The sequence below is a fragment of the Arvicanthis niloticus genome, chromosome 7 (genome assembly GCF_011762505.2).
Source record: "Arvicanthis niloticus isolate mArvNil1 chromosome 7, mArvNil1.pat.X, whole genome shotgun sequence".
NCBI lineage: Eukaryota > Metazoa > Chordata > Mammalia > Rodentia > Muridae > Arvicanthis > Arvicanthis niloticus.
This window is the reverse complement of record NC_047664.1, coordinates 7,527,480-7,552,312: the sequence shown is the minus strand read 5'-3', so window position 1 is coordinate 7,552,312 and position 24,833 is coordinate 7,527,480. Positions and strand designations below refer to the sequence as shown.

At 39.3% G+C, this 24,833-nt stretch overlaps 1 protein-coding gene across 1 annotated transcript in view; it reads right to left on the bottom strand.

Annotated features, from left to right (window-relative positions):
• The window catches only part of Wdr72 (WD repeat domain 72), a 166,970-nt gene that overhangs the window by 64,119 nt on the left and 78,018 nt on the right, over nt 1-24,833 (bottom strand). The window contains exons 15-18 of the mRNA XM_076937869.1: nt 12,483-13,297; nt 9,779-9,870; nt 5,736-5,815; nt 4,288-4,483 (exon numbers count right to left, since the gene is read on the bottom strand). Coding sequence (XP_076793984.1) covers nt 4,288-4,483; nt 5,736-5,815; nt 9,779-9,870; nt 12,483-13,297 — 1,183 coding nt within the window. The remainder of the gene's footprint in view (nt 1-4,287; nt 4,484-5,735; nt 5,816-9,778; nt 9,871-12,482; nt 13,298-24,833) is intronic.

Below are 24,833 nucleotides of genomic sequence, written 5' to 3'. Positions count from 1 at the left end.
TGTTCATGGGTGCGTGTACCTGAATGTGCAGATCTGTTTTGTGTACTGGGCATGTCCCTAGGATGGTGCCTTTAGGAAAACAAACTTCAATGTGCAGTGAAGCCAGGATGCTGAAACACAGAGGTCAGAGGTCAGCTGATTATTTCATCTTACTCTTTCTTTCTAACTAGGAGTTGCCTGGATCTTCAGAAAAAAATTCCCACTGCTCATCTGTTTATTCATCTACTCAATAAATACTCCCAACTGACTGTTGGGTGAAAGAATGCTTTAGGTGTTGAGAGAAAAGAACAGATTGGCCTCGTCCCTGCTTCTGAATGACTTGTGTCAGGAGGCCAGCCTCAGCTCCACAAAACAATAGCACAAAACACATTGATTTCAGCAAGAGAGTCTAGATCACTTTTTCTTTGTCAATACATTTAAATGGGAGTGTGGACAATAATCAATGCCATGGTGCTTGCAGACCGTTATCAAGGAAATATGTAACTCTGTTTCTTGACAGAGCCAGATTGGGATTCTGACAACTCAGACTTAAAAAGATGACAAAATTTCGAGACTTTCTTTTTTATTTTGGAAGATAATTTTGTAATTATATTTATGTACAGAAAACTCAAGTGTACATTTTTATCCCAGTTTAGTGGCGAGTTCTTTAGCCTTTGCCTTCTCCAGCTTGGCAATGCGAGCCACAGACTTAGGACTCAGGACGTTGCCTCCCCAGTGGCGGCGGATCTCGTCATATCTGTCATTATAATTGGTCCTAATCGCTTCCACCAGCTTAGCCAGAGCACCCTTGTTTCTGAGTTAACCTGTGTGAAGGCAACAGTGGTGCATGTCTTCCTGTGGACCAGGCGCCCCAGCCTGGCCTTTCCCTTGATGATGCAGTAAGGCACCCCCATCTTTCGACACAGGGCAGGCAGGAAAACCACCAGCTCAATGGGGTCTACATCATGGGCAATCACCACCAGCTGAGCCTTCTTGTTCTCCACCCAGGTGGTGACCGTATTGACTCCTGCTCGGAGGACAGGTGGTCTCTTAGTTGGGATGTCCCTTTTGCCAGCAGCCTTCTTCTCACCATGGGCCAGTAGCCTTTGCTTCTTCTCTTGCTTTGTCTCTGGCCTGTACTTGTGGGCAAGCTTAAGCAGCTGAGTAGCTGTTTGCCTGTCCAGGGCCTGGGTGAACTGGTTAATGGCAGGAGGTACTTTGAGCCGCTTATAGAGGATGGCTCTTTGCCGCTGCAGCCTGATGTATCGGGGCCACTTAACGAAGCGTGTTAGATCTCTTTTGGGCTGGATGTCCTGCCCAATGCCGAAGTTCTTGGGCCTTTTCTCGAACAATGGATTGACCACCTTTTTGGCCTCCTGTTTCTTGACGACGGCGGGGGCGGGGCCACCTTCTTCCCCTTGGCCTTCTTTCCTTTGGGCATCTTGCTCGGCTGGAGGAGAGAGCTAGACTTTCATTTACAAGGTACAAAACCACCAGTCTCAACCTCTGTGGGAAATGGAACAACTTTTAGACCAAAAAAGAAGAGACTCTCTGTCTTTCAAGGAGCAGTAGAATCATTAAGACAATTCACAGAAGCCAGAAACAACAGAGGATTCTGCAGAGCTCATAGGTACAAAGGCTAAAGGATGACATGTCTCAGTTTTATACGGAACTAAAATGAAGACAGGGATTACATTAAGCCCAAACTACCTCTAGTGTCTTAGAGAATGGTATAGTGTATAATGTACACTAGATGAAAAATAGCTGTTTACTCATCTTATGCATGAATAGCTTGACATTTAAATGAGATGGTTTATTGACTGTTTTAGCGCATACACATAAAGGTTTCTACTAACCTATTGCTGAGCCCTCTCAACTAACACATTCATGCTGAAAGTTCTCTATGTTTAACATTTACCAGTTAGATTTTCAGGAAAATTCCTTAGATTTTTAACCCCGAAAATCTACATAAGCATAAATTTATATTCCAAAGTAAGACCTTTAGAATCAAGTGTATTGCTCATTCAATGGCTAATGATAGTACACTCAAAGCTTTGTGGAGATTAGTTGTTAATACATGTTGATGGATTTGGTCTAGAGGCTCCTCCTCCTCCTCCTCCTCCTCCTCCTCCTCCTCCTCCTCCTCCTCCTCCTCCTCCTCCTCCTCCTCTTCTTCTTCTTCTTCTTCTTCTTCTTCTTCTTCTTCTTCTTCTTCTTCTACTTCTTCTTCTTTTCCTTTGTTGTCATCATTGTCTTCATCTTACTCCTCGTCTTCTTCTGTTTTATGATTATAAGTTTATGATGTTAAAAAATAATGAAGCAGAGAATAGGTGCAAAGTGTAAGGTTGGACTAAGAGTAATGCTTACCATCAATGACTCAGAGAAGCTCTCTCTTCTATAGGTACCACATCTTCCAAGAATCAGTGCCATTTACTGGGAACCAACATATTACTCTAATGAACTAATTAGCAGTAATCATACCTTGGTGCTCACTAATTGGGTTGCATTCATTGTTTCCTATGCAGCAAATTTGTTACTGTTGTATAGAGGACCTATGATCTTTGTGTTTATCTTGCATCCTGAAACTGTACTGGGTTCATTCACAGTAGTCTTGGTAGAGTCTTTTTGCAAACAGAGTTAACTTCACTTTCTCTCATGTTTGCAAGTCTTACTTGTTTCTTCTGCTTGATATCTCTTGGTAAAATATGGTCTTCCTAGACCATAAAGAAGGAAAGTGGTAAGGGTGACCATCTTTTCTTCCTCATCTGGTATGATGCTGGTTATGACTATGGGGTGAGCGGGGAGTTCTGGATGCTTCTCATCACACATCACAGAAGGTTTGTTTCTTAATTTGGTTGGTTGGTTTGGCTTGGTTTTCTCCACAGCATAATGGCATGAAAATGTATCTGTCTGAATAGATTTTCATTAAATGGTTTAGAGTATACAAAGAATTCCCAACACACTAAACTGAACTAGTATGGTGGACATTATTATTGCCACTGTTCTTCTGGAAGGCTGGGGATAAGGAGGGCAGGTTATGGACATGATGAGACTTGAAAAGAATACATATATAAAGACAGAGAATTCTTCCTGAAGTTCCTGAAAAGAAAATCAGATATATCGGGATGGCATTTGTGATCCTAGTGAACAGCTGGATCTAGTGAGAGGAACTGTCTCAGAAGGCAAGACAATGTAATTCCACAGGTATCAGGAATGACACCTGAGATCATCCTCTGGCCTTTAAACATCTGTGCATGCACACACACACACACACACACACACACACACACACAGAGAGAGAGAGAGAGAGAGAGAGAGAGAGAGAGAGAGAGAGAGAGAGAGACAGAGAGAGAGAGAGAGAGAGAGAGAGAGAGAGAGAGAGAGAGAGAACTTCCAAAATACATTTGATAATAGAAACCTTTCCTGTTTTTTCCTGTTTTTAAAACAATGAGTCCTGGGCTGGAGAAGTAGCTTAACAGTTAAAAGAAGTACTGGCTATTCCTGCAGAGGACCCAAGTTTGGTATCCAGCACCCACACAGCAGCTCATAGACTTTCCTAACTCCAGTTCCAATGTGTCCACTGGCCTCTTCCTTTTCAGGCACTGAATGTACACAATGCACAGACATACACACAGACAAAATCTTCATACACATAAAATAAGAATAAATAAATGTTAGCAAAAGTATCCTACTCTGAAATGTATTTGATATACAATGGCTTACTTAAGCAATTTTTTAAAAATCAGAATGTACTTAGTGTGAAAATGCAAACTCAGATAAAAACCCTCATTTGAAGCACAGATGTGCAAATATTAAGACCTCAGATGAAATACACACCATGAAACATAAGAAGATGCTGCAAAACAAGTTAGTTGCAACATGATAGCATTCAAACACACCTTACTTAATTTCCACGTCCCTGGATGCCTGGTCCTTCCCATATCTACCTTGTACAGATCATTCAAGAAACCCAGTGATTTCCTTTCTAATGAGAAATGAGATAACCATGATGGAGCCCTGCATTTTCTTTTGGGTTACAGAAACACACTGTTGAGCCCAGATATTTATGAGGGCAGTAGAGATTAGAACGTAGATTCTCAAGGTGTTCTATAGTATATCTATGACGACAACAGAATCCAGGTTTTCTTTAGCAGCTAGGTAATGACACAAACTGGTAATAGAATAGGTGAGAAATGGAGTGAGTGGCACTCATAAGGAAATGCTACACTGTAAAACTCGAACTCTCCAACGCGTTCTGAGTACTATGAGAGCTCCGCTGAGAGGAAGCAGGTAAGCTGCTCAACTTACTTTTCAGAGGTGAAGACTTCCCCACATACTGTAGCTCTAATTCTTCAGCCTGCTCAGTCTTGGTGGAGATGCGCATCTTCTCACAGATGCTGTGCTCCGTCACTGGATCTGGTTGACTACTCCCTGGTGTGTTTCTCAGACTCTTCATGTGCTGCTGAACTTCGGCCAAGAGGACAGCTTGTATTGCTTCAGTTACCTGAGGCAGTTTTTATTTCCATGAATTATATAATCGTATTCCAATTGATTAGGAATCTTATAAAAAAAATTTTTTTTCCAAAGCCCAGAATCTAGATTTGAGTTCTTCCATAAGTAATATCCCAGTCTGGTAAAAATAACATCAAACATCTCTCCTTGTGAGTAACAGTAATGAATGCAGAGACTTATAGCTACCCAAGCTGCAGATGTGGACACAACCCTAGGTAAGTTACTTATACCACCCTGTTTAAAACTCTGGGAACATTCCAAAAGAGCAAGTGGGGCATTTATAGGAGCCAACAGATAGTGAATGGTTACAAAGTATTAGTCCCCAGAACCAAAACAACTGTCAACCATAGTTCCCTGCACAGGGCCCACTCTACACCTACCCTGTTAGCAGTCAGTCAGGGCCTTAGCTTTCACCTCACCAGTATTTACTATTGGTAGATTCTGGGAAAGGGGCATCACTGCTCTTAGTTGTGTGCCAACAGCTCAGCCCAACCGACTCCAACAGGCTCCACCCCCTTATAAACAGGCAGGAACATGAGAGGGAGCTCTGTGGGGAAGAGGTAGGGTGGGCAGGATGGTAGGGATGGTGGAGGTGAGAGCTGTCAGTATTCATGACACACCTGTGAAACTGTAAACTAATAACAATAAACTAAAATGTAATCAAGGAAAAGTCTATGTGCAAACACCAGCCTTGCATTCTTTTGAAGGTGTAGGATTCTAAAAAATGCACCTAAGAGGGATTTTTATTATTCTGTTTAATGCTAATGCTTATTTTTCTCAGATGGCACAGAAAACTTGTGCAACATTCAGAGCTACCAGCAAACATGAGGGACTCAGTGAAGTTAAAAGATGCGAATAGAACATTGTACAAAGCTGTTCTCTAAAGCAGCCAATTTCATGTAAGGAAATCCCTCAGAAAAGGCCAATTAAAGTCCAAAACACAAGTAATAACTACTTCTGCTTCATAGAGAATTCTCATCAGACAAGGGTTACCTCTTCTAGAATGAACTCACCTCCCCTGGCCGCTCTTCCCTGCTCTCACTGTCCTGTATCCTTATGTAACATCAGTATGATTTATCAGACTCCTGTCTCTACACTAGGTTTGGTGAAGGGAATGTTCTAGAAAGTCATCTTGCAGGATAAGAATACCTGCCTACTTGAATTTTCAGAGAAGACAGAGATTCAGTGAGCCTCAGTAGCAGGAATCTCCTCTGATAACATGAGGCATGCTGATGATGTCATACCTGTACAGACTGATCTCTCCAGCAGGAGATTAGCTTCAAAAGTGAGAGGTCAGCCTCAGGTGTGTGACACTCATTTCTACCTAGAAATATAAAGAACACATTTTATTAATGCAACCCACAGTCAGTCCCTGATGCTGTCTTCACATGAATACCACCTACAGATACTTGTTTCACAAACACCAATGCTCAGGTTCAGCCTTTCAGGGAGTGTGATTTAGCAGTTCTAAGGATGGAAATACATAGCCAGTAACACTCTGTGAAAATAACTCAGATGACTTTTAGGTACAGTCAGAATACTCAGACAAACACAGACACTTGTCAAAACACACTTATTTTTATACTTAACTTGTTTCTGCTTCTATGCCAAACTACAACAAACATGCCAGATTTTTCTTTGAGTCCTCATACAAAGAGCTCAGGCTTGCAGAGAGTCAGCACCTATCACAGGTAAAATCAGACTCTGCTGGTTTGTCCTTACCCAGCCATTCATCCCCTACCAACAGCCAAAATACTGATGCTTCATGCTGTCTGTGAGACACTGTGTGTTCTAAGACTATCCTCTTCAATGCACGTTCTGCCTTTGCCTAAAGTCAAGTAGGAAGCTCTGACTGTGAGAAAGGCCTTGTTTTATTTAAATTGATCTATATGAGGACCAAAAGTTCACCACATAAAAAAGCAATTAATTAAAAAATAAAAGTGCCTTTTCATTAATTGAAAAATGTATGCATAATCATCGAAATGAAAAAAAAAAATACCAATCACTTAAGGTACCATGCAGGTCTCAGGTCCTAGTAGGAAATAGGAAAGCATGATGGGCTTCCCCATGGGAAATTGCAAGTATAGCTGACTATTAAAATCCAAGTATTAATTCATGACTGACATTCAGGAAACAACTGCTGAGATTAGTGTTTATCAATTATATTTCCTAGGAATTGTCCTATATAGAAACAAGTTTCATACATATTATGTTGTACATGTAATTTCCATTAAATTATATTAGTGGTCAAAGAATGGTGATAGAAGGAATATACTGGCTATAAAGCAAATTAAGAACATAAAAGAAGTTGGTAATAAATGCTTGGCTACGACTATGTTTCTTTTCTAAAGGAGTGTACAATATGAATTTGAAATAACCAGTCATGCTACACAAGACCTGTGTCCCAGAACAGTCTGGTTCTCAACAGACTTCCCACATCTCCTCAAGTGCCGCAGAAGAGATTTCCTTTTGATCTCTCTCTCCTCTTCGTCTCTAATCTTGCTGACCTTGTGACTCACCTTCAAAGCTAAGTCTTGGTCTCAACTGTAACTACTTACTGGCATTGTGGGGCATTGCACAGTATGCTTTAATGTGATGTTAAAATTTTAATATGATAGAGAGACCAGAGCCAACTTTTCTTGGCAGTGTCAGGGAGTCGTAGAATTAATTGCAACTTCGGGGGTAAAGATGAAAAGAAAACATCCCAGCCTTGTCAGCATTACTCAGTCACCATTTCTGCTAACAGGAGTGGGCACTAGTTCCTGTCAAGCCTTGAAAAAGAAAACTCTGATGTTATTTCACTTTCCAGGGTTTGGCTTTAAAAATCAATTGTCAAGAAGCAAGTCTTTTCTGGTACCTCTCTACTCATCCCATCTCTCTATTATGAAAAAAGCATCTTTTATTTGTCTCTAATTTCAACTCTGTGTAGATGTCTCAATTTCAACATGTGTACATATATGTAACCATGTAGGTTCGAGTTGAACATTGAGTGTCTTCTTCAATTGTTCTCCACTTTAGTCTTTGAGACAGAGCCCCTCACTGAATATGGAACTTGCTGACTGACTAGGCTGGCTAGCCAGTAAGCTTCAGGGGTCCTCTTGTCTCCCTTCTGCTAGTTATTACAAGCATGTGCTGCCATCTCTGGATGTTAGGTGGGTGCTGCAAATTTGAACTCAGGTCCCCATAATTGAACAGAAAGCATTTTACCTACCCAATCATCTCCCTGGCTCTCTACTTTAATCTTAATGGTTATGAATGGAACCTAAACACCAATATTATTAGTAACACCGGTTCTCAAGGCTGTTGAGCTGCATACCGACAGGAGAAGCAGGAGCATCCTTGGGTCTGGTTAGCTATTCCATCTTTATAGAAACATATATGTTAAAACTTAAATTTGAATCCTTTTCCTAGTCCTACAAAAATTTAAACTGAGGAAGTAACCCTATTAAGAACTTCTATATATGAAGAAAGCAGGCAACTGGTCAGGGGATGCCCATGCAAACAAAGAGTGCTCTGATAACGAGAAAAGGAAAGGGAGAGAGAAGAGTCATTGTAAGCCAATGCTGTTTTTTTTTTTTTTTTTTTTTTTTTGTTATCAGCTCTTTGACTGTCATTGATCCATATAACTTTTAGGAACCCTGTCATGCACCCCAAGCCCAAGGATAATGGAACCTTCTTATACTTTTAATGCAAAGGGATTTTTATACATCAAGTGAAACTTCATATACATACCATTAACAAAATTCTTAGAACATACCAGAAACCAGGACTCCATAATTTGACATTATTAATAAACTCTCCTAGAAAGAACCTTAAATGTTCTTTTTAATAGCCCAGTAGCGCTACTGTGCACTGCAGCTCGGCCATTGCTTAGCTTTAGAGGTGCCATGTGCATCAGGCCATGAACCTAACTCTCATTTATATAGGGGTTTCATAAAAGTAAAAGACATTCCCAGGGGTATATACAGAGTGAGCCACAACACTGGCCCTTAATCTCCACTCTCCCATTTCATTCATAGCTCAACCACTGTTGTAGTCAGTATGTGTCCTTTAAGGCTGCTGTCTTGTGAACTTCATTATACACTAATCAAAACAATAGCACAGTTCTTTCTAGGCACCAGATATAATAGTGAATGACACTGTCATAGAAATGAAAATGATCATTATTAGTAAGGAAATAAAAAACCATATGGAGAATGGTACAACAGGGGAAGAGGCGGGATGTTATGGAGAGTGGGTGGGGCATTGGAAGAAGACTTGGAGGCTGAAGATTAATGAAAGAACAGGAAGCGGGGCCCTGTGGACAGCAGGAAAATAACAATCAGGCAAAGGCAGAGCCAGTCTAAGGTCATAAGACCGACTTATCATGTTGCTTAAGGATAAAGAGGCAATAGTAGGTATAACTTCCTTCTGAACTAAGACTTGATGTGGGGTGTGCAGCTTAGGCAGGGCCTTGGGTTAAGGGAGTGATATAGCTTGTATTCTAAGGGAAAAAATGGTCACTGGAAGTGTGTGTGTGTGTGTGTGTGAGAGAGAGAGAGAGAGAGAGAGAGAGAGAGAGAGAGAGAGAGAGAGAGAGAGAGAGACAGAGAGACAGAGAGACAGAGAGACAGAGAGACAGAGAGACAGAGAGACAGAGAGACAGAGAGATTGAGGAAGAGAAGACTCCATGTGAAAATAGCGTATAGAAGGCCAAGGTAGGAAGAATTGTACTTGGGGACACTCTGTAGCCATTCTTGTGACAAGCACATCAGGTGAAGGCTCACACATGGGGTATGGCCCTGAGTAGTAAGAATCATCAGACTCTGAATGACTGAAAGAAGAAAAAGTGAGACAATGGCCTCAAAATTCTGGCCCTGAGCAACAGGACTGAGGGAGAGGTCCCTGGGATACTAAGACTTGGAAAGGCAAATTTGAGATGCATCAGCTCTTTGGCATCCAAACATAATCTAAAGGCTGAGATGATGACACAGAAGAATTTGAGATTGTTGTGCAGATAAAAATAACCTTCTAAAATCGCTGGAGAACTCTCTGGTAGTAGCTTTTGGGAAGAGGTGGGGGTCATAAAACTAATGAATCTTCTAATAAGTCACATGGGACTTTACTATCCAGCCATTTTATCCACTAAGTCTCAGCTATTGGGGCAGCTATGGATGCATAGACCTATGGATGCAATCTATGCAGTTTACAATGTTACTTATTGCCACCCAGTTATAGAATAAAACCATTGTTTTATTTTATAGGAAAAAAATACATCAGATCATATTTGTGTCAATAACTCACTTACCATTTTTTAGATGACCATAGAAGCTTGATATATTCAAGATGTCACTTCCAAGGAATCTCGCCTTATTGTGTACAGACTCCATTTTGAAGGGTCTATTGTGGAAAAAAAAAGTTTTAAGGTAAAACTTTTAAAGTGTGGAAAACTCTTTGAGAAAATAAACCAGAGATGCATGCTCAAGACGACCTTAGCAAATAAGGGTTAGAACATGAATTATTTTCAGCATTATCTTCTACACTTAATTTGTCAACTTTGATCTGTCTACATTCTCAACTGAACTTCAAATATGAACTGTGACCCTGTTTTACAGGAGAGGTATTGCTACTGTAGAGCAAGGTATCTGGCTGCTGATTTATGAATCCCACTGTTGATGTACACCAGGGAACTCTCCCCAGGTACCATCAGGTTCTGTGCTGCCCATTGTTCCTCACACTGTCAGGGATGCTGTCACAGGCTGTTTCTCCAGAATTCCATACAGTCACACAGGTAAGGATTTTTCAGCCTGCACAACTACAATAAAGTGTTGTCAAAATAGACAAATTTGCTGGGAGGATTTGATATGACATATCCAGTAATACACTATTTTGATTTCTCAATAAAACACACTACCCTGGCATTTGTAGATCAAATTCAGCAGAGCAGATTTAGAACAATTCTCATCCTGGCACCTTTATTCCAGAGTTGGTTTGAATGGGTAGTTAATGTTTTGTTTTGTGATAAGTTCTTACTATGTAGCCCTGGAACTTCCTATATAGACCAAAGATCACCCTGCCTTTGCTTTTGTTCATGATGGAATATTATGATTAAAGGCATGTGCCGCCGCCTCCCAGTATTTTAATAGACATTTTTGAAGCATTGTCAGTGTTGTGGTGTCTTTTTAAGACCCTTTAATTATGAGCATACTGTAAGCCACTATATCCTCCCACAGGACCCCAGACAGCTTTTCCACCCCAGATTCTGTATTAAGAACAAACGGGTGTCCTGTATCTACTTGATGGAATCATAGAGGGGTGGGGGTGGGTGGGGTGTTGATGGTCCAAGATTTTGAGAATCTGAAGAATTTTTAGCATGGATCATTCCCAAGTTTACTTGGTAAATGAGGAGAATAAAGTCTAGGCAGGCTAAGTGGCGAGCCGGAAAGCACACAGCAGTGCCACCTCTCCTAGGTTTTCAGGCTCAAGACTGGTAATATATTTTAAGCATACATTGTTGTCATGTAAATGTTTAGTAGAAGAAAGAAAAGGGGTTGTTTTAGATCTACCTTCATTTTGCTGTTAAGTACGTAGGGCTGGGTGGGGTTTGGACGTTTAAGATGAACAGAAGAAAGTAGAGTCAAATTGTGCATATGAGGCAGAAACTCCCCAAATCTCTATGTTCTCCATATTAACACCAGGATCTGGCTAGTAAGAGCCATAGCAGCACTGTGGGGTGAAGAACACAGAAGTCTATGGGATCTGTCTGTTCCCACAGAGTAGAAGCACTGAAGAGCAGGAGTTCTCCATCTGCAACAGACATTTGCTGACCTGAGCTCTTATCAGATAGATACAGAGACCTCCCACCATGCAGCAAGCAGGTTGAATACTGTCCTTGACCAGCAGCGTGGCCTTGCCTCATGCTGGTGATTCTCTCCCTCTCACCCCTACCACTCACACCACACATGTTGGCCCCTTCCTTTACTCCAGTGTTCCTTATTTGTTTTATGTGTAGGGTTTTTAATATTTGAGTGGATCCCTGCCTCAATCGAAAACCCATTTTCTCTATCTTCTGTAGACCATAACCAGTGGACATACTTTAATAAGTGTTTGGTGAACGAATTCAATTTAATGACACTGGGATGAAAAATATGCAATCATGTATGTAAAGAGACAGTATAGCAACTGCCATGTATTTAACTATAGCTACCATCCATTACCTGTGTCTTCTCTAATGGACAATTGCACCACCCCTATCTGAATATCCAAAGCACAAGTTGTGATATGTGTTACTATATGACATTTCCAAGCCATCATCAGCACCTATTTTTCTTTGTTCATACCCAGTTCACACCATGTCAAATGAACCACAAAATATGTACATGTGTATAGATATATGTAAGTATATGTATGTATATATGTATGTATGCATGTATGTATGTATATGTCAATACATTTATGCCTTCACTAAACATCTAGCCCTATTGCTTTTCTAGCACATATGAATACAATGAATATTTGTTGAGTGAACTAATATTATTTCTAATTTTGTCTTTGTGTTTATGTGTATATTCACGCGTGTGCTATATGTATGCATTAAGAGGCAAGAAGTCATTGTTGAGTGTCTTCCTTGACCTTATATTTTGAGACAGGGCCTCTCACTGACCTCAGAGCCCATTGACTGTGCTAGAACAGCTGGCCATCCAGTTCCTCCCACTGCATCCCACACTCAGCTTTCATGTGGGTACTGGAGACTCAATCTCCAGTCTTCATTTTTCGCATGACATGAAGACATCTCCCTAACCTAAATGAATTGATATTAAAACATATAGACATACAGTTAACCTCCTACCCAGAGAATTACTAGTAAAATATTTTTAAATGGGTTCTGACTTTAAAAAGTTACTGCATCTCTAACACTGTTTCCCAACAGAAGGGAGAAAGATGGAGAGAGTTGAACACAGAATGAACATGACAGCCTGCATTAAGGATCATAGTCTCTCTAGCACTTTTACCTGTCGATTTCACAGGCCAAATCCAACGGCATGTTAACTAACTCATTAACTAAAAAGAGTCTGCTCAGTAAATACACTATAGCATCTGATTGTTGCAAAGCATCGCAGTGATTTTCCAGGCCTCTGGGAATCCCAGTCTGGTGCAGAAGAGTACTTGTGTATTTATTTGACAAGTCCAAAACTTTTCTGGAGCACAGATTTACTCCTGAGTACTCTTTCATTTCAGTACTGCATGCATCCCACCCAGGCAGCATCAGGGAGAAGAGGTCTTCGTTCGAGGCAAGTCCCAAAGACACAGGGCCCTGCAGCTTTAAGATGCTGAGATGCCTGGTGCACAGGCTGTCCAACTCTTTATCCACTCCCCACGGCAAAATGCAAGACAGAAACAATTTTGCCATGTCTATTGTGAGGCTGGCATTGACCTTCCTGGATGGCTTAGGACGTGTCTTTTTGGAGCTCTTCATTTTCTTCTGTCTTTTAATGCCATTGTTCTCCTCTGAGAATTTACTGGTGCTGTCCCCAAGGACCAAGCTGTCCCCACTGGGCTTGGCTTGTGCCTCTGTCTGGAGGGAGCTACATGATGCTTTGTTTCTTCTTATTGTCAGTGTCTTTTTCTCTACCGTGCTCTTAGCTCTCCTCAAGATATCACTTCCATAGAATGAGCCGGAAGGGTCAACATCACTCAAAGGAGTGGGCAGCAGTAGTTCAACAAGATTTTCCAGATCAAACAGGAGAACATGGAAGCCAATCTGACTCCATTTTGTTTTTACAGGCAAGACAGTAAAAGGTCTTGGGACTGACGAGGCATCAGCAACCTGAGGGAAAGGAAATGAGCATATTAGAGTTCTTAATGTGCACTAGTGTTCTATGATGTACTTTTGGCAAAAAAAAATATTTAGTTATAGTTAAAAATAAGAAAACCTGTTTTATTTTTAATTATGAAAGTTTCTTTCTGAATTGAACATTGAAACTCTTTCTAAATGAAGATTCTGACATTCACTATAAACTTTCCTCAAAACTTTTTTCTCTGAGAAAATTAGAACTAGACTTCTGGAGAAAAGCAGCACTAGATTAGGGTCCTTTAAGAAAGAAAACATTTTATGCATGTGTGTGTGTGCATGCATGTGTGTGTGTGTGTGTGTGTGTGTGTGTGTGTACGTGCTTGTACATGTGCATGTGAATGTGCCTACAGAAATATGAAGAGGGTGTCAGATCCCTTGGAACTCAGATGTGAGCCACCGGTGATATGTGTACTGGGAAAAAATTCTGTTCTTTGCAAGAGCAGTACATACTGTTAACTGCAGAGACATCTCTCCAGCTCTATCTATCTATCTATCTATCTATCTATCTATCTATCTATCTATCTATTCATCTATCACCTATCTCTATCTATCTATTCATCTATCTATTGATCGATCTATCATCTTTCTCTATCTATCCATCTATCATCTATATATCTATGTATGTATGTATGTATGTATGTATGTATGTATGTATCTATCTATCTATCTATCTATCTATCTATCTATCTATCTATTTATCATCTATGTCCTGAAATTAGTATAAACAATACAAAGAAAAGAATCATGGAAGGAAACTCAACAAGCTGCCCCAATTTGGATTCCTGAGCAGAGCCCTTCTTGGGTGTCAGGGCTGCTCCCTGGAGCTGAAGGTCTCGGGTTTGGGGTTCCTTTCCTTCCACACCAGTCTTACTTCACATGTGTTCTCAGCTGATCTACCCAGAGGCACTAACAAATATATATGTCATAATTATAAAATTCATCAAAAACAGTGTGAATCAATGAAAACGTAAAGGAATACATATCCCATTCACGTCAGGAATATGCAAGATCAGTGGTCTCGAGTTCGGAAAAAAATGCTGACAATTATACTTTTTGCATTTCCTCTTTTGAAAATATTCCCTTATCAGAGAAAATTAAAAAGTTACTAACAATTTTTTTTAATTTATAGTTTTTATAATTTTTAAACTTCAATCCCCTCTTATTTTTTGCTATTGGGTTCACCTGCAATATAGAGTGGTCTCCATATCATCCTGACGTCCAATTGCACCAGTGACTTCTAGGAATATTCCGTCCAGTCACTGGTCTAATTGTCTGGGACATCAATGTATTTATCACCACTGGACACAAAATTGTATAACATTAAAAAAAAAAACAATGACAACATCAAAGTATGTCACTTTCCTTTTGTCTCCCTTTTGGCCTTTGAAGCTTTCCTATAAATCAGAGAACTCATGTCAAGTTTACAACATGTTTTTCACCTATTTAGACTACGACTAACATCTGTTAATAGTAATAGTTGTTCAAACTGACAATTATCTGATGGTCTTCACAGCAGCACTGTGGGTCCTTTTGCCTTTATTTTTGTTGTGTCTCTCTGTGTCTCTCTCTCTGTCTCTCTCTCTCTCTCTCTCATTTTCTTGCTGGAAGTTTCTCAATGTTGATATTCTTCTTAAAGAATCAACTTTTAACTTTGGCCTCTCAATGGAATAATGTTTTTCTTGAAAGACAGTTTTGCCAAGCACACTGTTCCAGCCTGTCTCAGCATTTTGAAGGCATTATTCTGCAGACTCTGGCTCCCTTTCTTGTAGTAAAGAAGACAGCTACTGTCACTCTGTCTGTGTGTGTGCATGTGTGCATGTGTGTGTGTAAGATTCATTTGTCATTAATATTCTGATGTGTACATATTTTTTAAATTTCAGTTGACTCATTCTCAATTGTGTTTTAAGACTGTATTTTTGCTTTTCTCCCTCCTGAAACATGCTTATTTTATATGTTGCCCTGCTTTTGGATTTTGTCCCTGACTCCCTGGTTCTTTGCATGAATTTAACTGCAGGGGACTGTTTGTATGGGATGCTGTCAGGAGGTCCCTGGAGGCACAGGGTGAGGACACATTCCTCAAGAGAAAACTAGATTGTAACTGGTCACATGCCTGGTTATCACCCACAGGACACTGTAAAACATTTAAGTTTTTCATCCCCTGCATGCATTATGAACTCTGACTCCCATGCCAAAGTGTCCAATTCTCTATCAGAACTATTTCCCTCCGTTCATCTAGTGTGGAGACCAGCAAAGGCAGAGAACTGCATTTTCTCATTGATTTGTGGAACACATCATCAGCTTTGGTCCACGTTTTTTCTTGCATGTGCAGTTTCTCAGAGTGATGGACTTAGGCTATTATCAATGTCTCATCCTGGCCTGGATTGGTCCCTTCTCTCTAACTGCCTGTGGAGTGGTTAAAATTGACCTAAGAATCCAGGAACACAACCACACCTTCAGCTTTCTTCATAATCTCCTGAAATTATATTCCCATTTTGATCTGTCATCTTAGGACTTCCTTACGTTTCTTGTTAATTAAGGTAAATATTCTATTTAGAAATTTAAACATTATTTATTAGTTTTAGAAAATTTCGTAGGACTAATGTTTAGGATACTAGTTTTCAAATAAACAGAAATTGGTTTTGTGAGAGGAACATTTTTAAAATCAGTTTCCATAGAGAAAAATGAGTGCTTTCATATGCCACAGAACCAATATACATAGTGCCTGCTTTGTGGAATGCAACTGGCATTATATGTTAAAGTCTTAAAAAAATGTTATACGCCATTTAACATTGAAATTATTTAAAACTAATTTATCCCACAAGACAATCTCAAAGATAAAGAAGGATATAAAAACAATGCACAGCACAAAAGTGTTTTATATTCATAAGCTGCACAATCAATGCTCTATGGCACAGTTCGTCTACATGCATCAGTGTGTACTCCTAGAACTGTCGTGCGGCTGTTAAAGCAAAGATTTACCAAACATGACACCACATCAAGAGATCTGCAGGCATTGCCAATGGCTTTTAAAAACCCAATCGCAATTATAAAGTTATGGATTCATTAACATCTCCTTTTATGTGTCTTAAAAAGTCTACAAAATTCTATGCTTTATGATACTAAACAATCAGTGTTCAGTATCAGTGTTGCCAAAGAAAATAGTGCTAATTGATAAGGCTTTAACATGATTTGAGCTTATGAGTCCCCCCCCCCCAAAGATCACGTGACAGGGCTTGATTCTGAGTTTATTACACCATTTGGAGGGCCCTGAAGCATGTGAAGAAAGATTACTGGGCATGTTCACTGAAATGGGACATTGTCACTCTGACCCTCACTTCTCTTTGTTTCCTGTCTGCTAATGCTGACCAAGTTTGCTCTACCCCAAGCCCTCCTTCTCCACAATCATATTTTACCAAAGGCCTGAAATCAACAAGACCAACGTTTGAACATGGACTGGAACATCAGAAACCAATAAACAAAAAGAACCTTCTGTCTTTATAAACTGTGTGTATCAGTCATTTTGTCATATAAAAAAAAAACAGGCTAACACAACACACAACTCCTAGCAGAACACCTTTAATAGAAGTTTATGAACAAAACTTAACAACCAGATAAGCGAAGGCTAGGAGTTTAAGCAGATAAAGAACTACACAAATTAGTTAGTAAATGATTCCTACCTTGGGGCATAAAAATGAACAGATGAAATTAAAGCACACAGGAGATACTTTTTTACACCTGAAGTCATTCATCTCCACACATACACACACCATGACACACAAATAAAGACCTCCTCACCCTCCTCCTACTCACACAAGCACAAAAAGAAAATCTAACTTAAAAACACAATAAACAATAAATAAAGCCAGAAGACTATTACTACCGTGACTGCTAAGTATGCTGTTATTGTTGGAGACTTCAGATGCAGCCATTAAGCCCTGTTCTTACAGTTCTCTTAAGCCCATGTCTAACTTCCATCTGACCAGGGAAATTCACTTAAGAAACTGTCTCCTAGGTGAGAGACGAATGTCTCTAAACACCAGCCCATTTAAGCCCCTAATTACAGTTCAGTCAAAAGTTGTTCTACCAATATATCCCCAGGCCTGTGGGCTCCTGTCCACTCCATGTCTCACTCAGAAAGCTCTCACTCCTGCTCCTGCTTCTCTCAAGTATAATATTTGTCTTTGAAGTCTTTCTGATCACAAACTTGAAATTGTAGAAGGCAAAAGATTTTGATTAATCTATTTCCACAGACTACAAATAAATACTTGCTTTGCATACCGTATATAAATACAGAAGCACATAAAACAAACCAATGTATTCTTGGTTTGTTAAAAAATTCTTTGAAGTAGAATCACACAATGATGAGACAAGGATATCTTTAAAGTGAAGGGGAAATTGTTAGATGTTCCAGCAAGAGACACATGGCAAATGCAGGTGTGTAACAGTAATTATTCAGTCATCATATCATAGTCACTATCACAAAAACAGGAAGTGTGCATGGCTGGGTTTCAGTGAGAAATATTTAATAACTATTTCAGTTCCATTTCAGGTGCTGGGATTAAAAACCCTGAGCAATTTAGAGGAGAAAGGGTACGTTTCTGTTTACAATTCCAGATCACACTCCATCACTATGATAAGTCAAGGAAGATACTTCAAAGATACAGTCACATCACATCCACAAGTAAAAGAGAGGAAAGAAAGGAGTACATGCTCACTCGCTGTGCCCAGCTCCATTTTTCCACTCTTACATAGCTTGGGATCCCCTGTCTAGGGAATGTGCCGCCCATAGTGCTGTGGGTCTTCCCATGTTCATTAACTTAAAACAATATATGTCCACAGACAAACTTTGTAAAATTTTTTATTGGATATTATATTTACATTTCAGGTTTTATCCCTTTACCCCATTCTCCCCTCCCCCCCACCCAGGAACCCCCTATCCCATCTCCCCTCCTGCTGTTTCTATGAGGATGTGCCCCACCTACCCCCCCACTCCTACCTCCCCACCCTTGAATTCCCCCACACTCGGTGTCCAGCCTTCATGGGACCAAGGATCTCTTCTCCCACCTATGCTTGACAAGGCCATCCTCCCCTATATATACAGCTGGAGTCATAAGTCCCTCCCTATGTGTTCTCAGGCTGGTGGTTTAGACCCTGGGGAGCTCTGGTTGTGGTATTGTTGCTCTCCTCATGGGGCCACAAACCCTTTCAGCTCCTTCAGTATTCTCTCTAACTCCTCCATTGGGAACCCCTTGATCAGATCAATGGTTAGCTGTGAGCATCTGCCTCTGAATATTTCAGGCTCTGGCAGACCTCTAAGGAGACAGCTATATCAGGCTCTTGTCAGCATGCACTTCCTGACATCCACAACAGCGTCTACCTTTGGTGACAGCACATGGGATGAATACCCAGGTGGAATAGTAGGTGATGGTGATGATGTGGAGAAAGAGAAACACTCCTCCATTGTTGGTGGAATTGCAAGCTGGTACAACCGCTGTGGAAATCAGTCTGGCAGTTCCTCAGAAAATTGGACATAGCATTACCTGAGGACCCAGCTATACCACTCCTGGGCATATACCCAGAAGATGCTCCAACATATAACTAGGACATATGCTCCACTATGTTTGTTGCAGCCTTATTTATAATAGTCAGAAGCTGGAAAGAACCCAGATGTCCTTCAACGGAGGAATGGATACAGAAAATGTGGTACATTTACACAATGGAGTATTATTCAGCTATTAAAAACAATGAATTCAAGAAATTCTTAGGTAAATGGATGAAACTAGAAAATATCATTCTGAGTGAGGTAACCCAATCACAAAAGAACACACATGGTATTTACATGATAAGCGGATATTAGCCCAAAAGCTTGAAATAGCCAAGATTCAACTCACAGACCACATGAAGCTCATTAAGAAGGAAGATCATGTGTGGGTGCTTCAGTCCTTCTTAGAAGGAGTAACAAAATACAATACTCAAGGGAGCAAATATGGAGACAAAGTGTGGGACAGAAACTGAAGGAGGGGCCGTCTGGAGACACATACAAACTTAATGTAGACAGATTCTCATGAAACTCTCTACCCAGATGATTCTAGAAGAGTGGTTCTCAACCTTCCTAATGCTGCAACCCTTAATAGAGTTCCTCATGTTATGGTGACGACCAACCATAAAATTATTTCATTGCTAGCTCATAACTGCAATTTTGTCATTGTTACGAATTATAAATATCTTATATTCAGGATATCTAACATTGAAAATGTCAAGCTGACTAGCAAATTGTCACACCATCCATCTTTTTGTTGTGACTTAAATGGCAATCTTTATACAGTTTGCCATTGTACTATTTCTTTTATCAACTGCAGTAAATAAACATGATGGAAGTCTATTGGATATCTTACCAAGATGTTTCCAGTTGGTCATTAGACTTTTAAATTATACCTCGGTTCTGTGATGTATTTAAAACAGTTTTAAACATAAAAACAATTATTTTAATGTACCTCTTTAATGTTTTACCAGTTGTAAAACCTTTAGAACACAATAACTAAAGCTGCTACTACACTGTATACTTTTATAGAAATTTGTGTGGAAAACTTGAGTTCCTAAGTATATTTTGTGAAAGGTAGATATATTTATATTTTAAATAAAATGACAATGAATTACACAAAAGCCATTCGTGAAGTTTCTCCTCTCAATCTAACATGCCATCCTTTCCAAAGAACAAGCTGTGATTTCTTTATTGGGCTCTTTTTATTTATTCTACATGCCCAGTCACCTGTGCTTGAGGGAGCGCAAACGTCATAGCTTTGTTAACCACAGCATGTATTGGATGGAGAGGGAGAGAGGTAGACATTCTTATCTGCTATTCCAATGTCTGCTTTCTTTTTGGATCAATTCCTATATTTATCTTTTCTAGACTTTTATAATGCAATTCTTAAGTTCCTAAATCCAACCAATGAGACTTTGAAATTTCTCAATATCAAGTACACTGAGAGACAGTTCAATGGTTAAGAGCACTGGCTGCCCTTCCAAAGGACCTGGCGTTTAGTTCTCAGCACCTACATTATAGCTTACAATGTCAGTAATTCTGGGTCTGGTGAATCTGATGCCATTTTTCCTCTGCAGTTACTGCATACAGACAGCACATACAAAAAAAAAAAAAAAAAAAAAAAAGCTACCTTTGCACATACATACATGCAGGCAAACACTTAAACATATAAAATAAATATAAATCTTTAAAATAAATAAATAAGGGCATGTATGTACTTGTAAGTATAAATATCTTTAAAATACCATGTTTTCCCTTTGGGATTATATATTTTCATTAAATCAATAGCCTTTCTATTTTTAGTGGTATTTATATATAGTTTTGTATGGCCCCCTTACATGCTTATCTATTACATTTTCATTTTCTATATTTATGGCTATTTATAATTGAATAATATGTTTTAAATTGGTAATATTTTCATTAAAGTTTTATTTTTCTCCAACTGCTTTGCAAAACATTTTTCACTAGATCTTCTGATCTATTAATATTTAGCAGGATACCTACCATTATAATATTTGAATAAAGGTAGCTTGTTTCTTTCTTTTCATTTGGTTCTCTTTATTAAATATTGATATTTGCTTTAAAAAAACTAATGTAAAAACTCTAAGTGACAGTAGAATAGTGAACAGATATAATTTTTATTTGGGCTGATAATCACTGATTTAAAATCATTTGATTCACACATTGTGGCATACAGTGGATAACTTGGGAAGGAGACTTTTTCTACTTCTGTTATGGAAGTAACATTCACCTTTAATTACTAATTGGATGTTAATTTGCAATCATATCAGGCAAATGAAGTAATATTAATTTTTTGAAAAGGACTTAGCATTAAAATACAGTACAAATTAGTAATGACTACATAATATTCCAGACTCCCAAGTACTTTCTCTCATTAAAGATTTTTCCAAAGAGTAGAATTTATAAGTGTGGTTATAACTCTACCCAGAGAATGTGTGTGTGTTTTGTTTTATTTGGTTTCATATACACACACACACACAATATATATATATATATTGTGTGTGTGTGTGTGTATGTGTGTGTGTGTGTACGTGAGTGTGCGCCCATGCATTATCTCAATATACAGCAATGGCTGGTCTTCAGTTAGCCTCTCTCTTGCTTTCACTTCCCAAGTGCTGAAATTATAGATGTGCACCATCACACTACACTACCAATAATTATTATAAATGTTTACGAGTGCTTTGTCAGCATGTAATTATGTGCACTATGTACATGAAGTTCCCTCAAGAGCCAAGACAGGGCACCACATATCCTGGAACTGAAGTTACAGACAAGTGTGCACCATCATCGTGCCAGTGCTTGGAATCAAACCCCGGTCCCTCTGTAAGAGCAACCAATGCTTTTAACTGCTGGGTGATATCCCTATTCTAGCACAATATTGTTATTCTACACTAAAGGGTCATTTTAATCTGAATCAACTTACTGATCAGAACTAACATCTGTAACACAGTCTGAATTTCATATGAAAAAAAAAACAAATATCCTGACACCTTACAAATTTATATCTTGTACTCTTGAAAGCATGACATCCACAGCCTAATTGCATAGCTGAGCTGTGGTCTAAAGAGCTACCCAGGTTTTGTTGTTGCTTTTCTTCTTCTCCATAAATGTCAGAGCCCTCTGTATTCTGTCAAGCACTTACTCCTAAAATTCAGCCTTGGTCCATTAGTGATGTATGAAAACCAATACTGCTATACTGTATTTTGGAAAGTCTTCAATGACATAGAAACCATACCTGAAAAGTCAACTTAATGTACATGTTACTGACATGATATCCAGGAAAAGGAAAGCCTATTCCACTCCCCACCCCACCACCAAATACATCAAAGCATTAACTGATTTCATACACATAAGCACATAAAAATTTCATGGCAAGTACAGTTCAGATGATGTTTTACCTGTCTCACCTTGTCTCTGAAGACTCTTTACCACTGGGATCTACCTGGTTCTCGGAACTCAGCTATCTCCCTTAAAATATACATTTCCAGTAGCTGCTGAAGGGCCTCACATTGACTTCCCTCTCTCTACCCTCTTTCTAACGCTAATCATTTTTCTGACTTGATGAAAGCTCCTGATGATCAGGTGCCCTGTTGTAGGCTTCAGTACCATTTTATCAGACGCTACGCTGTAAAACACAAGTTAGGAGGTATCCCAAATAAATATAGTAAGAAATAACATTTATCCAATGTCAAACAATTCCATGCAATATTCACTCTGGAATCATGTGTTCTAAAAACACAGATTTGATATAGATATTTTCTATAGAATGCCTTCGTCTACAAAGATTAATGACATAGGGCATAATGAATGCCTTGCCTTCATCTCAATAGCAAATCAATTAATAAATTGGTTAATGAATTCATGTACTAATAGCACTAAATGTTTACCAAGCAGACTTTTATTAAGCAAGTCATGTAATCTCTCATAAGGTGTAGGCACACTGTGTGAGATTTTCATCATCTATTCTCACAAAGATGATGCAATTAGCGTACAAATATCAGGGTCCAGTTGTTTCTAAAGCCTATAGTACCATGCTCTCTCAACTTGATGGGACCTAGCTGGGACACATTTCCTATCAGACTTTTCTGAGGTGGCCATGCAATGTAGAGAACTTGGCCCATCTACAAATTCCTGCTGGTAGAAGGTTATATTCAGTCTGAGTCTTGCTTGCTTTTGGCCTATGTAGGCCGACCCTCAGAATGCTATTATTTGTGATGGCTCGTTCTATGTCAGTTTGACAGAAAGTAGAGATATCTGTATAGAGGGTGCCTCAGTAGATAAAATGCTTTTATAAGATCAGGCTTTAGGCAAGCCTATAGGCCATTTTCTTAATTAGTGATTGATTGGGAGGGAAGGGGATGCAGAATATTTGTAAAACCCGAGGTTGTATACTAGAAAAGCCTGTCTCTAGTTGTGGTGTGGCCCAGCCCTAGCACACACCTTCAATCCAAGAGCTTTCCATTCATTGAAAAAAAGATTGAATAATGTCAATCGTAGGTCAAGAGTCAGAACAAGCAACGTAGGAAAAAACATACAGAGTAAGAGGAAGTCAGGAGGACAGATAGAGAGGCACACAGGACGTAGAAAGGAGGGACATTCAGTTAGAAGATTTTTTAAGACAATGTGGAGAACTGTTTTTTTTTTCCTTCCAGGATGTTGGTTGAGGAGGAAGGTCTGCTGGGTGCTCTGTCTGCCTATCTGAGCTAGCAGGCCTTCACCCCACCATCTGGCGCCTGAGTCTTCATTTGGTAAAATCAAACGTTTGGAATTTTGTTTTAAAAACAAACAAACAACCAAAACAGGGCAGGGTCCAGCCCATGGTGGGTGGTGCCATTTCTAGGCAGGTGGTCCTGGGTTTTATAAAAAGTAGGCTGAACAAGCATGAGGAGCAAGGCAGTAAGCAACACTCCTCCAATGCTTATGCTTCAGCTCCCGTCCTGCTTCAGTTCCTGCCCTGATTTTCTTCGGTGATAGACTGTGATGTGGTTGTGAAAGTCAAATAAACCCTTTCCTGCCCAACTTGTTTTTAACACAGTGTTTCATCATAGCAACTATCATAACTGGGGCATTAGCATTATTCTCTGCTTATGTTAAAAGCCAAGTGTGTTTGTGTGTATGCATGTGTATGTGTGTATGTGTACATGCATGTGTGTAGTTGTGTGTATCTAGAAAAAGAAAACATAATATACTTTTCAACGATGCACCAATTCAAAATTAACTGCAAAAATTAACACTTCCATGGAGAATTACATAACACAGGATTTAATTTACCTATGCAGACTAAATGTATGAACAGCAATTTTAACCATTGAAAATGTACTTAGTTATAAACACTTCATATGCAGCCAGCACTCTAGTTGTATAATCAAAGTCAAATTTTTAAGTTTTGGGTTTAATCCCAACTGCTAATTTAATAGTGAGTTGATATAATTATCTTAGGGGAAAAAAAATTCTGTTGTAATTTGATGAAAACAGGGTATTTCAAGCCATGAAATAAAGCGATCCTTACAGCAGCCCATAGATTTGAGGAAGTTCCAAGTATGTGTGTTTATATATTTTAACTTGCTGTTAATAGTGATACTATTTTACTACACACGAACACAAGCCGAAAGCATAAATTATGTCTCACACTTAATATTGTGAATTTAAAATAAGGTTTATTTTACCATGTTTGTGCTAGCAATTTGGAAGGTCTCTTTACTGTCCATTCTTGGTTTTATATTGTTCAACTTAGGACAGTTTTATAGGGGCTGGAGACACGACGTGATGGTTAAGAGCACTTGCTGCTCTTGCAGCAGACCTGAGATGAATCCCCCATATCCACAGTTGTGGTGGCTCACCAACTGTCCGTAACTCCAATTCTCTGTAGGCGCACAATTGGTACAGGTACACAGACCGACTCACATGTAGGCAAAATATTCATACACATAAAATAAATAAACCTTA